General features: G+C 43.6%; 1 protein-coding gene across 1 annotated transcript; it reads right to left on the bottom strand.

Annotated features, from left to right (window-relative positions):
* Positions 1-415: 415 nt before the first annotated feature.
* Positions 416-1,888, bottom strand: LOC308432659 (sperm motility kinase Z-like; the record flags this gene model as incomplete). Its single annotated transcript, XM_080932431.1, has 1 exon — positions 416-1,888. One exon carries the CDS (start codon positions 1,886-1,888, stop codon positions 416-418), a length of 1,473 nt encoding a protein of 490 aa, XP_080788557.1.
* Positions 1,889-12,161: the final 10,273 nt, after the last annotated feature.

The raw sequence follows: 12,161 nt of genomic DNA, 5'->3' as shown, positions 1-12,161 counted from the left end.
AATGCTAGGTGTGGTAAGACTCCACCTGGCATGACAAGTAAGACATGTGGGCTGCAGACAAAGGAAACCCAGAAGAGGAGTGGCCCAAGACCCTCTGCAGCCTGGATTATCCCAAGTCCTATGCTTGGGACAGTGAACTGAGCCATGTAAATAACTTGGTTTGATTTGGTTTGGTTTGATTTGATTGGGCTTGTGTCCTGGTTCTATGCTCTTGGAGTAAGAAAGTATGGTACATGTGTTTAATTGTACAGGCACTCACATCCCACCCTATCTAGATACAACTGGATGTAACTCACTGTACCTCGAGAACTTCATCAGGAACTGTCTATATGTAAGACATTAGTAAAAAATAAGCAAAACTACCTACGTACCTGAGCGATGCCTGTGCCTCCTGTCATCTCAAGGTGCCCTCTCGCTACTGCGGGCACACCTTTCTGTGAGGTGATACGCAGCAGCAAAGGGACCGGAAACATGCTCCAATTCTTTTCTTCCATTTTGCCCAGCCCCTGGGCTGTGGGGAGCTTGAAGTCCCACCTCTTTCTGGGTCATGTAAGGTCTTTTCTGCTGGGGAGCCAGTGGAACAGCTGGTGGTCGCTACATTCACTGTAGTGTCTCTTTGAAAGGACAGACAAGGGGCGGTCATGGACCGTTTGTAACCACTTCCCTTAAGGGCTGACTTCTTGGGTAGGGCAGGAGCATCTGACTCACCCCTTTGTCTTAGATAATGTTGTTCAGGGGATCTGACTGAATGAAAGGAAGGTTCACTAGCCCTTCTCTTGAGAGGCAGAGGGAAAATTTCAGGGTCTGCTCTCGAAGGGATAGGTGCTGCACCTGGCTTCATTATCTTTCTTTGGACACCACTAGCATCATTTTGAGATGCCTGACCTCTCAGCAGGAGGTATGTAGCCATAGTTTCATCAAACTTTTTGCATTTTAATGATTCTATGGTGTCCTTCAAGCAAAACCCAATCTTTTCCATGGCTACCATTATGTCACGGTCTGGGGAACTGGTATCACCATTGGAAGGAAATGTTAAAGTCTTTTCTTCTTGAAGCCATGGGTGACTTAAGAGGTCTTGAGCACTTGGTCTCTGCCTTGCGTTTACTGTCAACAGCATGCCGATGATACTTCGTACGTCTTTAGAGAGATAGTATGGAATGTAGTACCTTCCCTGCAAGACTTTTTTACTCAGTTCCGAAAAGGTGGTCGCTTTAAAAGGAGCAAGCCCAGTCACCATAAAATACAGAAGCACTCCCAAGGCCCACATGTCTACTTTGGGCCCATCATATGGGCGGCCGAGGAATATTTCCGGAGGAATGAAATGCAACCCTCCACAGAGCCTTTTCAGTTGTTGACCAGGCAAGAATCTAGCACCTAACCCAAAGTCAATTATCTTAACCTGGCCCCGCTCATCCACAATTATTTTGTCAGGCTTCAGATCTCGGTGAATGATTCCATTGTCATGACAGTAGCATATGGCACTGAGCAACTGGATAAATATGCTCCTAGCTTCATCTTCCTTCAGGTATCCGGCCCCCTGCACTCGATGAAATAGCAACTTTCCCTGGGCCTCTTCCATAATTAGGTAAATGTTCTGTTTTGTTTCCATCACTTGTACAAGGGAAACAATATTTGGGTGGTTTAGCACCTTCATGATTTCGACTTCCGACAGTCTTAGCGCCCGTGCCGCCCCCCTCTCAGACTTCATCAGCGCCTTAACCACAACCTGTGTGCCCGTGAGGCGGTGCAAGGAGAGCCTCAGTTCGTTATTGCCGCCCTCGCTCAGGTTCTTCAGGACGGTGTACTGCCTGGTGAACACCTCTTCATCGAACAAGCTGAAGGTCTCTTCGCTGGGCTTTGATGACTTGTCCTCACTCTCAGTGTACATGGTGGCTAGCAATGAGACTGCCAAAGGAAGCAAGGCTCTGGGGAGAAAGGAAACAGGAGATAAAGAAACTTACAGAGACGAGAGGGAGGAAAGTACCAGAATCAGGGGGATGGAGAGGAAGAACAAAGGACAAGATGAAAACCACACAGACAAGCAGCTTTAATCCAGACCGCGATGGTACATGCAGAGAAACCCAACCTTGATCCCCAAACCAATGCCTAGCTCACAATTTAGTAAAATAGAAAGACCACAGCTCAGCAGTGTTGCGGATGCTATTTGATAAAGCCGAGAAGTGAGGAATAAGGAGGGAAATGAATGGAAGAAGAGATGATTGAGAAAAAACATCTCAAAATAACACAAAAAAATTAAAACCATTACCCCAAACTGGACCAACTAATTAGAACAACAAAAAAATCAAAGCAAAGCCAGGACCCTTCAAGAAATCAAAACAAAAGCAGAAGCAAAGAAAACTCATTAATTAAATTGAAACAGAGAAGCAAAAGTTAAAAGCAAACCAGAGAAATAAAAAGAATGAGGAACCAGAACTGGTCACATCCAATTAGGCATAAACTCCAGAGGGCAATAACATTACCAGGACTCAATAATTATTTTGTAAAGGAAAAGACTAATAAACCTAAAATCAAAAAATATTTAAAAAATTTAAAATTTATGACAAGAATCCAAGTCAGATAAAACACACTAAACACCCAAGAAAAATAAAAGCAGAATGAAAATAAGAATAGAAACAGAAAAACAAAGAGGTAAATTTAAATAAATTTAAATATAGCGAACCAAGTGTCCATGAGTTAGAAAGATGTCTCAGTATAGAACCTGCTTTGAAGCCCGGGGTTCTGAATTAAACTCAAAGTACCACTACCCATCACAAAAATAAATCCAAAGACCCACCCAAAAAAAACCGGCCTAATGTCATTAGTTTTAATCTCAGCCCAAGGCAGATCCTAGGGCCTCCCTGGCCAAAAGCCTAGCCTATGTGCCAAAAACAGGCCAGTAAATAGCTCTGCTTCAGAGATTAAGGTTACCAACATACCTTTTGTACAGCACTGAAGGCTTAGCTCTGGACTTTACCAGTAGCTTTCTCTAAGTTTGTAGATGATTTCACACAGATGCAGAATTACACAAGCAGGTGTACACACATACAATACACACAATTACACAACTACACTTACTATCTCTCTCTCTCTGTCTCTTACTCACTCTTTCTCAATCTCTTCCTCTCTCTCTCTTACTCTCTCCCTCTCTCTCTTTCTCTCTCTCTCTCTCTCTCTCTCTCTCTCTCTCTCTCTCTCTCCCTCTCTCTCTGACACGCACACAAACAAACACCCTACACACAAATCTATCAGAAACAGAAAGCTCACACAATCTCACTAGCCACAAATGAACCGCACTGGTAAAACTACTCCTCCTCTCTATACCCACAGAGAGCCAGGGCAGGCCTCACCCTTATATCTGCTGGGGGGAACTGTCACAATGGACCCTCATGAGGTCACAGTAGGACATGTGCAGACCAGAGTTGTGCCAACTCCCAGGAACTGAACGGCTTTCAAAGCTTCTGATACAGGTGGGCTCTGCAGAGCCACATTTAGGTTTTTAGAAATTAAAGTTACACACAGTGTGCGCAGAGTACCATCCACATATACAGCAGAACTGATGAATACCCCACTGTTCCTACTACTAAATACCCTATCATCCCTACTAGTAAACACCCCGCCACCCCTAATATTAACACCCCACCGTCCCTACTACTAAACACACCACCACCCCTACTACTAAACACCCACCACCCCTACTACTAAACACTCACCACCCCTACTATTAAAGGGCACAAGCTGATTCCTAGCAGTTAGAGGAACCAGGCATTGATCAGTGTCCTATTGTCATTCCTTTGCTGAATAAATACACAACCAAGGTTATTAAAAGATTATAAAAGACCCAGGGGGTCCCACCCTCTCAGAAGAGTTGGGAATGGGGGATGGGGAAGGATTGTGGGAGAGGGTGACTGGGAATGAGGGCAGTGAGGATAGTGTCAAGTGAAAAAAGAATGAGAGAGAGAGAGAGAAAGAGAGAGAGAGAGAGAGAGAGAGAGAGAGAGAGAGAGAGAGAGAGAGAGAAAGGAAAAAGAGAAAAGGAAGGAAGGAAGGAAGGAAGGAAGGAAGGAAGGAGGAAGATGGACCCAAACCATCGAGGAATGTTTCTCCATGGCTCCTGTCCCTTTCTGAATTCCTGCTCTGACTTTCTTCAATGGCAGACTGTTATAGGGATATTTAAGCTAAATAAATAGCCCACCCAATACCCTGACTAAAAAGCAATGTGGGGGATAAGTCATGTCTTCTTGAGCCTACAGTTCTAGGTCAGTCTGCCACTGTGGGAAAGTCAGATTGGGACACTCAGCATCAGTGCACACACACTAGAGAAGAGCAAAGCAAGTGGGTGCACCATGGTCTGACTGCTTCTGTTATGCTCCATTTGTCCACTCTCCCATAGTACTCACAGCTTGCTCCCTCACCTTCCACCACGTGTGTGTGTGTGTGTGTGTGTGTGTGTGTGCATGTGCTCATGCACTTGTATTTAGTGGCAAGTGTAGGGGTGTCCATCAAGTCTGATATGTAGCAGTCAGCCTGGGGTGAGCAGCAAGACTTGTCTCATAGTAGTTGGAAAAGGAGTGCATGTCTCGGGCTCATGCTTTGCCGTGTATGTGATGCATTTTGGTCTGAAGTTTTTCTGTGCAGATAGGGTTGATCGTTATGGCCCTGTAAAACTGTACTGTAGGCTGGAAAGCCAAAAGAGCAGTGCGGGGGAGGGGCGGGGTTGTGACTCTAACAGAACCTGTTGCACTGTGGAGCACTGTATGGAGGAAAGAAGGGGATTCCCAAACAGGCTGGCTCCTAGATGTTTATGTGGGGTGGGTTTTGGATGCCATCCTACAAGGCCTCATACCAACTCAAGTCTAAGTTAATGTGTGTGACTGGTGAGCAGTCACTAATGTTAGAGCACTGTATGAGGGACTTGGATGGTGTGGCAGGGGTGACTCTAGCAAGACCTGAGATTTAGCTGTGCATGTGAGGTTAGGACAGGAACCATAGGAACAAAACGTTAGTGATGTTTTGGCCAAGTGTCAGAGCTTTGCTAGCAGGGCATGTTGTGAATGAAAAGTGTATTTGGAATTGTGGGGGGTCAGGTGGTCCAGTACAACCTGACACTTCCTGGCAGTGTCTGTGATATGGTGGGGAGTGGAGTGGTGTCTAGAGGAGCCTTGTGTATAGGAGTTGATACGGGGTTATGTAAGGTGACAATGGGCAAAGCCATGTCTCGCACAGGTAAACTCCTTGGAAGCAGACCCCACCCAACATCCTCCTCTGCAGCTGACCACATACAGTATTTAGCAGACCAAGTCAGATGAACTGCACCTAGAGAGCCCACATGGCTACTGATAGCTATAAATGAAGTGGAAACGATGGTTTCTTTGGAAAGTCAAGTTGTGTTGAATGGTGCTTTGCTGGGGCAGACACGTTAAGGAGTGTTTTGCTGAAGCAGACACAGGTGAAGGGATGTTTTGCTAAAGCAAGCACATGAAAGGATACATGATAAAGAAAAAGAATACATGCATGTATTGGTGTGTCTCACACTGTATAGCTTAGTATATTTGTCAGAATTCCATAATTAGAATGCACCAAAAAACTTCTGGTGGTGTTCTGGTGGCTTCTTAACACTTCTTCAGACTTGGGCCGATTGGCAGAGCGATGTCAGCTGATAGACCACAGAGAGTTTTTCTAAGACAGACTCAATGTGCACCACAGACAGTTTAAAGATAGGGCATTGCTTAGAGCAGCAAATGTCAATCCCTACGAACAGCCCAGGGCCCGTGTTATGTCTTCAACCTGTTCTAAAGCCCCACATGGGCGGTGTATTCACTGTGATATTAGCTGTAGCTAATGCTTGCTATACTACCCCTTGCTCCCACTCCCACTTTTGCTAAAAATTTTATTTTAGAATTAGCTCTGGCCTATCGAAAATTGAGACAACACAGAATTTCGAGTCTCTTACCTATGTTCCTATTTTGAGCTTCTTAAAGTGCCATGTTTACCCAGATCCATGAAGCCACGCCTACCCCTTATTATCCACCCTGCTTTGTTCTGATCTTGACTTTCCCATAAGCCTTTTCATGCCTCATCCTGCCTGGGCCCTGCACCTCACTTTCAGGTCCCATAGACTTTCTCCTCTGTATGGTGGCTGTCTCCCAGATTGTCTTTTTTTTTGATGACACTGACAGCTTTGGCAAGTACTGGTCAGACATTTTGCACAGTGTTTCATTTAGGTTCATCTATGTTTTCTCTGGCTGAGCTTGAGCCCGGCAGAACTGAGGAGGAGTCTGCAGAAGTGAATGTTCGTTTTCATTGCAGATGGTGGTGCATTCCGTGAAGTGATTGTAGTCACCTGGCTGAGATGAAGTTCCTCAGTTCCTTGTCTTCTTCCCTTTACTCTAATGTACTGAAAGGAGCTCTCAGCAGATGTGTCAAACAAGGTATATCCCCTTGTCCTTGGGACCAAAGGTCCTATGAATTATGTTTTAATTATTCTATTATAAATCTTTTCACCTATTTAATCATATCAATATGAGCTCAGACAAACTATCCCGTAGAATTTTATAGGATGGGTTATTATTCAATCCTGGTTTATTACCTTCCTCATAGTTCAAGCTTTGTCTATTCAGAGGATCAGTAGAGGATCTGACATAGACTGATGTCTTATCCCACCTCCACCCCAACCCGATATTTCCTTCTCAACACACTATGCCACTGAGGCACGAGGTACTCGAGGATCATTCTGTATATCCTGTATATTCTCTATGTTCCTGGTCCCTTTTTTGAGAAAATATTTGAAACCAAGAATTCATGCCAATTTGATTAGGCCCTGGCAGCTGACTAAGCAACAAAATGCATGTGTGTACAGTATACCTATTAATAAATGTTATCTTTGTGATGACCATTTATATCAGTCTACCAATGAATTCATGTTGTCCTTAGTTCATATACATCACTACACAGATCATCTAAACCTATTCCCCTTAATCTGTACCTTCCTCTCCAAGTGAGAGACACTCAGGATTTAGTCCTTGGAATCTTTGCCTTAGGCTTCATCAGTGGGAAGATGGACTCCCATCATCTGCCTCCACTGTACTGAATTTCTACAGTACGACATTCGGGCCATTGTAGAACACACGCATTCAAACAAAACAGCCACTATCTTCATCACACAAGCTTCAGTTACTATCAGTGGTCTGTCAGAATTGGACTTGAGACTCGATGCTCTATCATGCAAGGATGAAGTGGCAAGTCATCCGACCCTCACCTGACTTGGCAGTCATTCCCCAGACATTTGTGTGCATGTTTGCCATGGTTGGTCTAGGCTGTCAGAATGTGCTAGAATGTATAGGCTGGGCAAGGTCTATTGGAAAGGGGCCCCATCCGTGTAGTAATTGGAAACCCTCACCAAGGCTGCTTTAGGGTCACCCAGGATCCTGCCAGCACCCCCTTACCCATCCTGTCCTCCAGAAGTAAAGCCCAATAAATCCCTCAGTGTGAGCTCCACTGGAATCTTCTTTGGTGTCATGGGGTCTTATAAAAGACAGCTGCTGATTGTGACTCCCTAGGGAAAGAATCTCACAGCCAGACATAGATCTGGACAACTGCTGTTGGTCTGTTTGCCTCATGGACAAGTCTGTTGATCAGAGAATGCAGCACTTTTTCCATATTACAGAGTGACTTCTAAAGTTACAGGAACTCTAAACACTCATTCCCCTTTGATAATAGACTTGCTTAATATTTTTTATTTTACATTGTGCAAATTTTCCTGGGATTCTCTGATCAGCTACATTCATTCATTTATATTCTTTTTCTCCCTCTGTTTCTGCAATACACTCCCCTCCTCTGTGTATTTGTGTGTGTGTGTGTGTGTGTGTGTGTGTGTGTGTGTGTGTTTGTGTGTGTTTCTCAACCAGTTGTTAAATATTGAGCCATTTAGCCAGGCTAGCATTGCAATTTACAACAAATCAATAAATGTCACAGCCCTTAAAACACAATCCACTTCTAGAGAATTCATGTGAAGCATTATGACAGGCACAGGTATCAGTTATAGAGTAAGGCTGATGCTGTTGGTTTAGGAGATGGTTGAGCTGTTTCCTTGCAAGAACCAAGAACTGAATGCAAGGAAAGACAGAAGCCATGGAGATGGTGAAAGGTACAGCTTTATTCCTTTAGGATAGGTGATACCTAAGACTAGATAGAATTCCTCTAAAAGGCTTCTGGCTTAGGTATTTTATAGTCCCACTATGTCCTCCCTTCCCTATAGTTTTTCAGCTCCCACACCTTGTCTTTTGTTCTTACAATGTCGTCTGAGAATAAGAAGACTCATGACAGGAAGCCTGCTCTCACTTTCCTAGTCTACCTGTGTCCATCTAACTCGCCTTCATTCTCCATCTCAGAGATCTACACCAATTGATGTCAGAAATGGGGGTGATGACTGCTCTGGCTGCTTCATGGTGTAAAGGGGCGTAGTCCAGGGGAGTGTCGTCCAAGAAAGAGGGAACTCCTATGAGGTGTGCTCCTGGAATGGGTCTTATTTTGACTGGCGGTATACATCTGAGGCTCCATGTAAAGGACCACATGGCCCTGTAGAAGTCTAAAGGAGGAGAGAGGAGAAAACTAGGGACACTTCATTATAAACAAGATCGGTGACTGTTTTTAGAAAAGTTCCACGTAGTAGCAACTGATCCAAGGCTGGTCTGGAGTATGAAGAGCCCAGGACCTGCTCTCAGACACACTGGTGGCTGTTGGAAGGACCAGGCTCACAGTGAGGTCTTTTTCACATGGCTTCTAAAGAAGGAGAAAGAAAATCAGTTTAGCCCAAGAACCAAATGATTGTCTCTCTTGGGTACATGTAGATAATGTGGAGCTGAGTTGACAAGTTCATAACATTTTATATCTGGGCAACATTTTTCTCATCAAGAAGAAAATCACTAATGAGAAATGGTTGTCTAACATCTCACATGGGTTTCAAACATAATATCTAGGAAATACAGTCTCTTTAACTGTTCAAGAAATACACAAATCCTTTTTTTATTATTATACTATCCTGCTACGTGTTAAATACCACACAGGCAGACAAAATTAATCATATATATCTTTTCTTGTCAAGGCCTGTTGAAGATATGGTGCTTGGGAGTCACTTGAGCTTGAGAGCATCTAACCTTCCTTTTACAACTGTGCTCATTCCATGTGAGGGTAATCTGAGGCCTCGTTTAGCCATGGCTTCCCTTGGAAACCTGGAGGAAACATCCATGGAGGATCCTGGATGGACTCCCCCGCCCTGCCCCTTTGAAGACTGGACAGTGGTTAGAGTAAACTGGGTGGAGTCTCCAGGGCCTCCCTGAACAACAGAAAAGGTGATTTCTCACAGTGAAACAGTTTGGGGGAGATGCTTGTTGAACCTATTTGACCTTGGAGGGCAAGGTGGAATATATTTTCCTTTTTAATCCCTCTGACCACATTAGGATGGTCTCCAAGTATGGTTATTGAACACGCAGAATGCCACTGACAACCACATATTTAAATTCATTTTGATTAAAGAAACATTTCTACAGTTTTTGTAATTGTTAGGGAGAATGGGTCATAACTCCATTGATTTAAGCAGAGCTTTGACATCAATGTATTGAATTCTGACCATTCACATACCTTATATAACTTGCTCAGACCCAGAAGTACTTATGCATCACAGTCATCTTAAGCACACATCAAGCTTCACCCAGGAAGAAACCATCCCATCTAACTCCCAACCTAGGCCATAGTCTGTTCACAGAGGAGAGTACAGATTGGACCCCTATGAAGAATTTTTAAATGTCTAGTGTATAAATGCATTAGGTGCTTCCTTTTAAGACCCTTGGGCCCAAGAGATCCCAATATGTGAGGGCACAGTTTTGGAGAGCCATTTCTGATGACCACCCTCTGTATAAAACAAGATACATTGGAACACATTCTAGATCTTGGCTTCCTCTCCAGAGTGTCCTCTACAGAGCTAACAGACACGTGTATGTGTACTTGTAACCACCTCTGACTCACTAGTAACTATGAAAGAAGAAACAGCCTGTTCATAGCATTTCCTCTAAGATGAGTGCCCAGTGTCTCCTGCTAGGCTATCAGAGAGCTCTTCACACACAGCAGGGCCTCTGAGAAGCCAGAGCTGGGGGAAGGAATGTCAGAATTGCCATGCAATCCAAAGTTCAGTTAAGGGAAATCCTGGCCCTGCCACCACTGTCCTGTCTCATATGACAGCAACTTCTGAGGCAGAACATTCATACTTCTCTTGAAAGTCCCAAGTAAGAGCAAGACAGGCACTTAGCAGCTCTGCAAGTTTCAGGAAACAGTGAAAGCCCCTCAGGAATGCCAATAACTAGGAAATCTTTCTTATACAAATAACTTTTAATGATTTTTATATTATTTTGGAGTGAACCATCTCCTTATTTCTATCCCTTTTCACTTCTTTTTTTCCTTTTTATTTTCTCACTTGGCATTCACAACACTTACGGACTAGAACCCTTCTACCTCATTGCACTGTGAACTGCGTTTTGGTTTGTAACTTAGTGATCTGAGTTTTTGTTTAAATGCGGCATTGGTCTTCTAGGTTTTAGTTGTTTTGTATGCTGTTGGACTTCATTTCTTCTGCAACTTTCTCTTTTTGAGGAAGCACTGTACACTACGATGTACAGTGGCAATAAGGAGGCAGAATCAGGGCCCAGCGCTGTGCCTGTTCTCTTTGATGAAGATATACTCTCTACCCTAAACATTCCAGGCCAAGTCTCAATCTGCCACTGTCTAACAGGTAAACCAGTTACTATAAAGAACTTGGGTGAGATAGGAGAAGTGGTTCCAAACCAGTGATTGCAGATGGTTATTTTGAAGTTACTAAACCACCTTAATGTCATTTCTTTCATTCAAATACTCAAATAGAATGCTTTTAAATCTTGGAAGTAACTGAAGGAGAAAAACTATTTCATCACATCCAGAACACAGCATCCTGAAAGAGGCCAAAAAAAAAAAAAAAAAAAAAAAAACAAGAACCATAAACAAACAAACAAATCCCAACAGTTTCTCATTGCTGTAGGCTGTTGCCCTGATGAAGACACAGCTCACAGAGACCTGAGTTCTGATAACTTGTTAGTGGAATGGACAGAATGGTAAAAATAATAAAGTCTTATGTAGCTTATATGGTTGTAATGTGCAAGCCTGATGCAACGTTACAGTTTGTTCCTTCCCCACAGAAGTCCTTCTGGATCTCCTGTATGATGACCCAAAATGGATACATAGACTTTGAATGTCACCTTATACTATGACAGGGGCCTATCCTATTTGCAGGGCCACATTATCAGAGCTTAGGAAAAAGCTTCTGCAAATGCAGTATGACATCCCCATGTCACTTTCCCAAGGACTTAAGAAACATTATTTTTAGCCCATTATTAATAATAAACACTAACCAGAAGACAATCGTACAGAATCTAATGAGTTACCCATGGTTATGAAAGGCAAAGACGCTTTAACAAGTCACTGTGATGGAGACACAAGCTGCCAAGACTGAAACTGTGGCAGCCATGAAAGATAAGAGGTTTGGTACCCATGACATAAAAGACCTTTTAACACATAAATGCTTAAAAAACCATGGTTTTGTGCCATCTACTTAGGGACCAGGCATCCAGACAATGGTTAAAAGATCCAAGCAAAGATTAGGAACTCAGCGGTGACATCTTTCTCTTCTGCTGAAGACCCTGACACTTTCTCTCTGTACCTCTAGGAGAAGAGCCAGGGATCCTTCCTTTGGACATTCATGTTATAAATGCTAGAGACCAGTGAGAGCAAAGAGGGGAGACAAATGCCCCTGTTCTGCAGGAGAGGACAGCTATTCTGAGCACAGCCCACAAAGGTTATGGCTGAACCATATATTTATTCACTAAGTTGCAGTGGGGCACACACAGAAGAAACAAGCTTCTCTTACAGCGAATCCAAGAAGGCCTTCCAAAATGTCCCAAATACATTGGGACATCAGAATCTAGTTCAGGCCTACCCAGGGACTGGGAGGGAAGGAGGGAGAAGGAAGATTAGTCTATTAAGCCCATTAAGACTGTGCTGCTGTATATTACCCTCCAAACACTCATCTTTGTCAGAATTGTCAAATGAGAGTGTCCCACAAGAAATGAGTGGGCAAGGTA

This window comes from Micromys minutus, assembly GCF_963924665.1.
Source record: "Micromys minutus genome assembly, chromosome: 18".
NCBI classification, from domain to species: Eukaryota; Metazoa; Chordata; class Mammalia; order Rodentia; family Muridae; genus Micromys; species Micromys minutus.
This window is presented reverse-complemented; position numbering and strand designations above follow the sequence as displayed.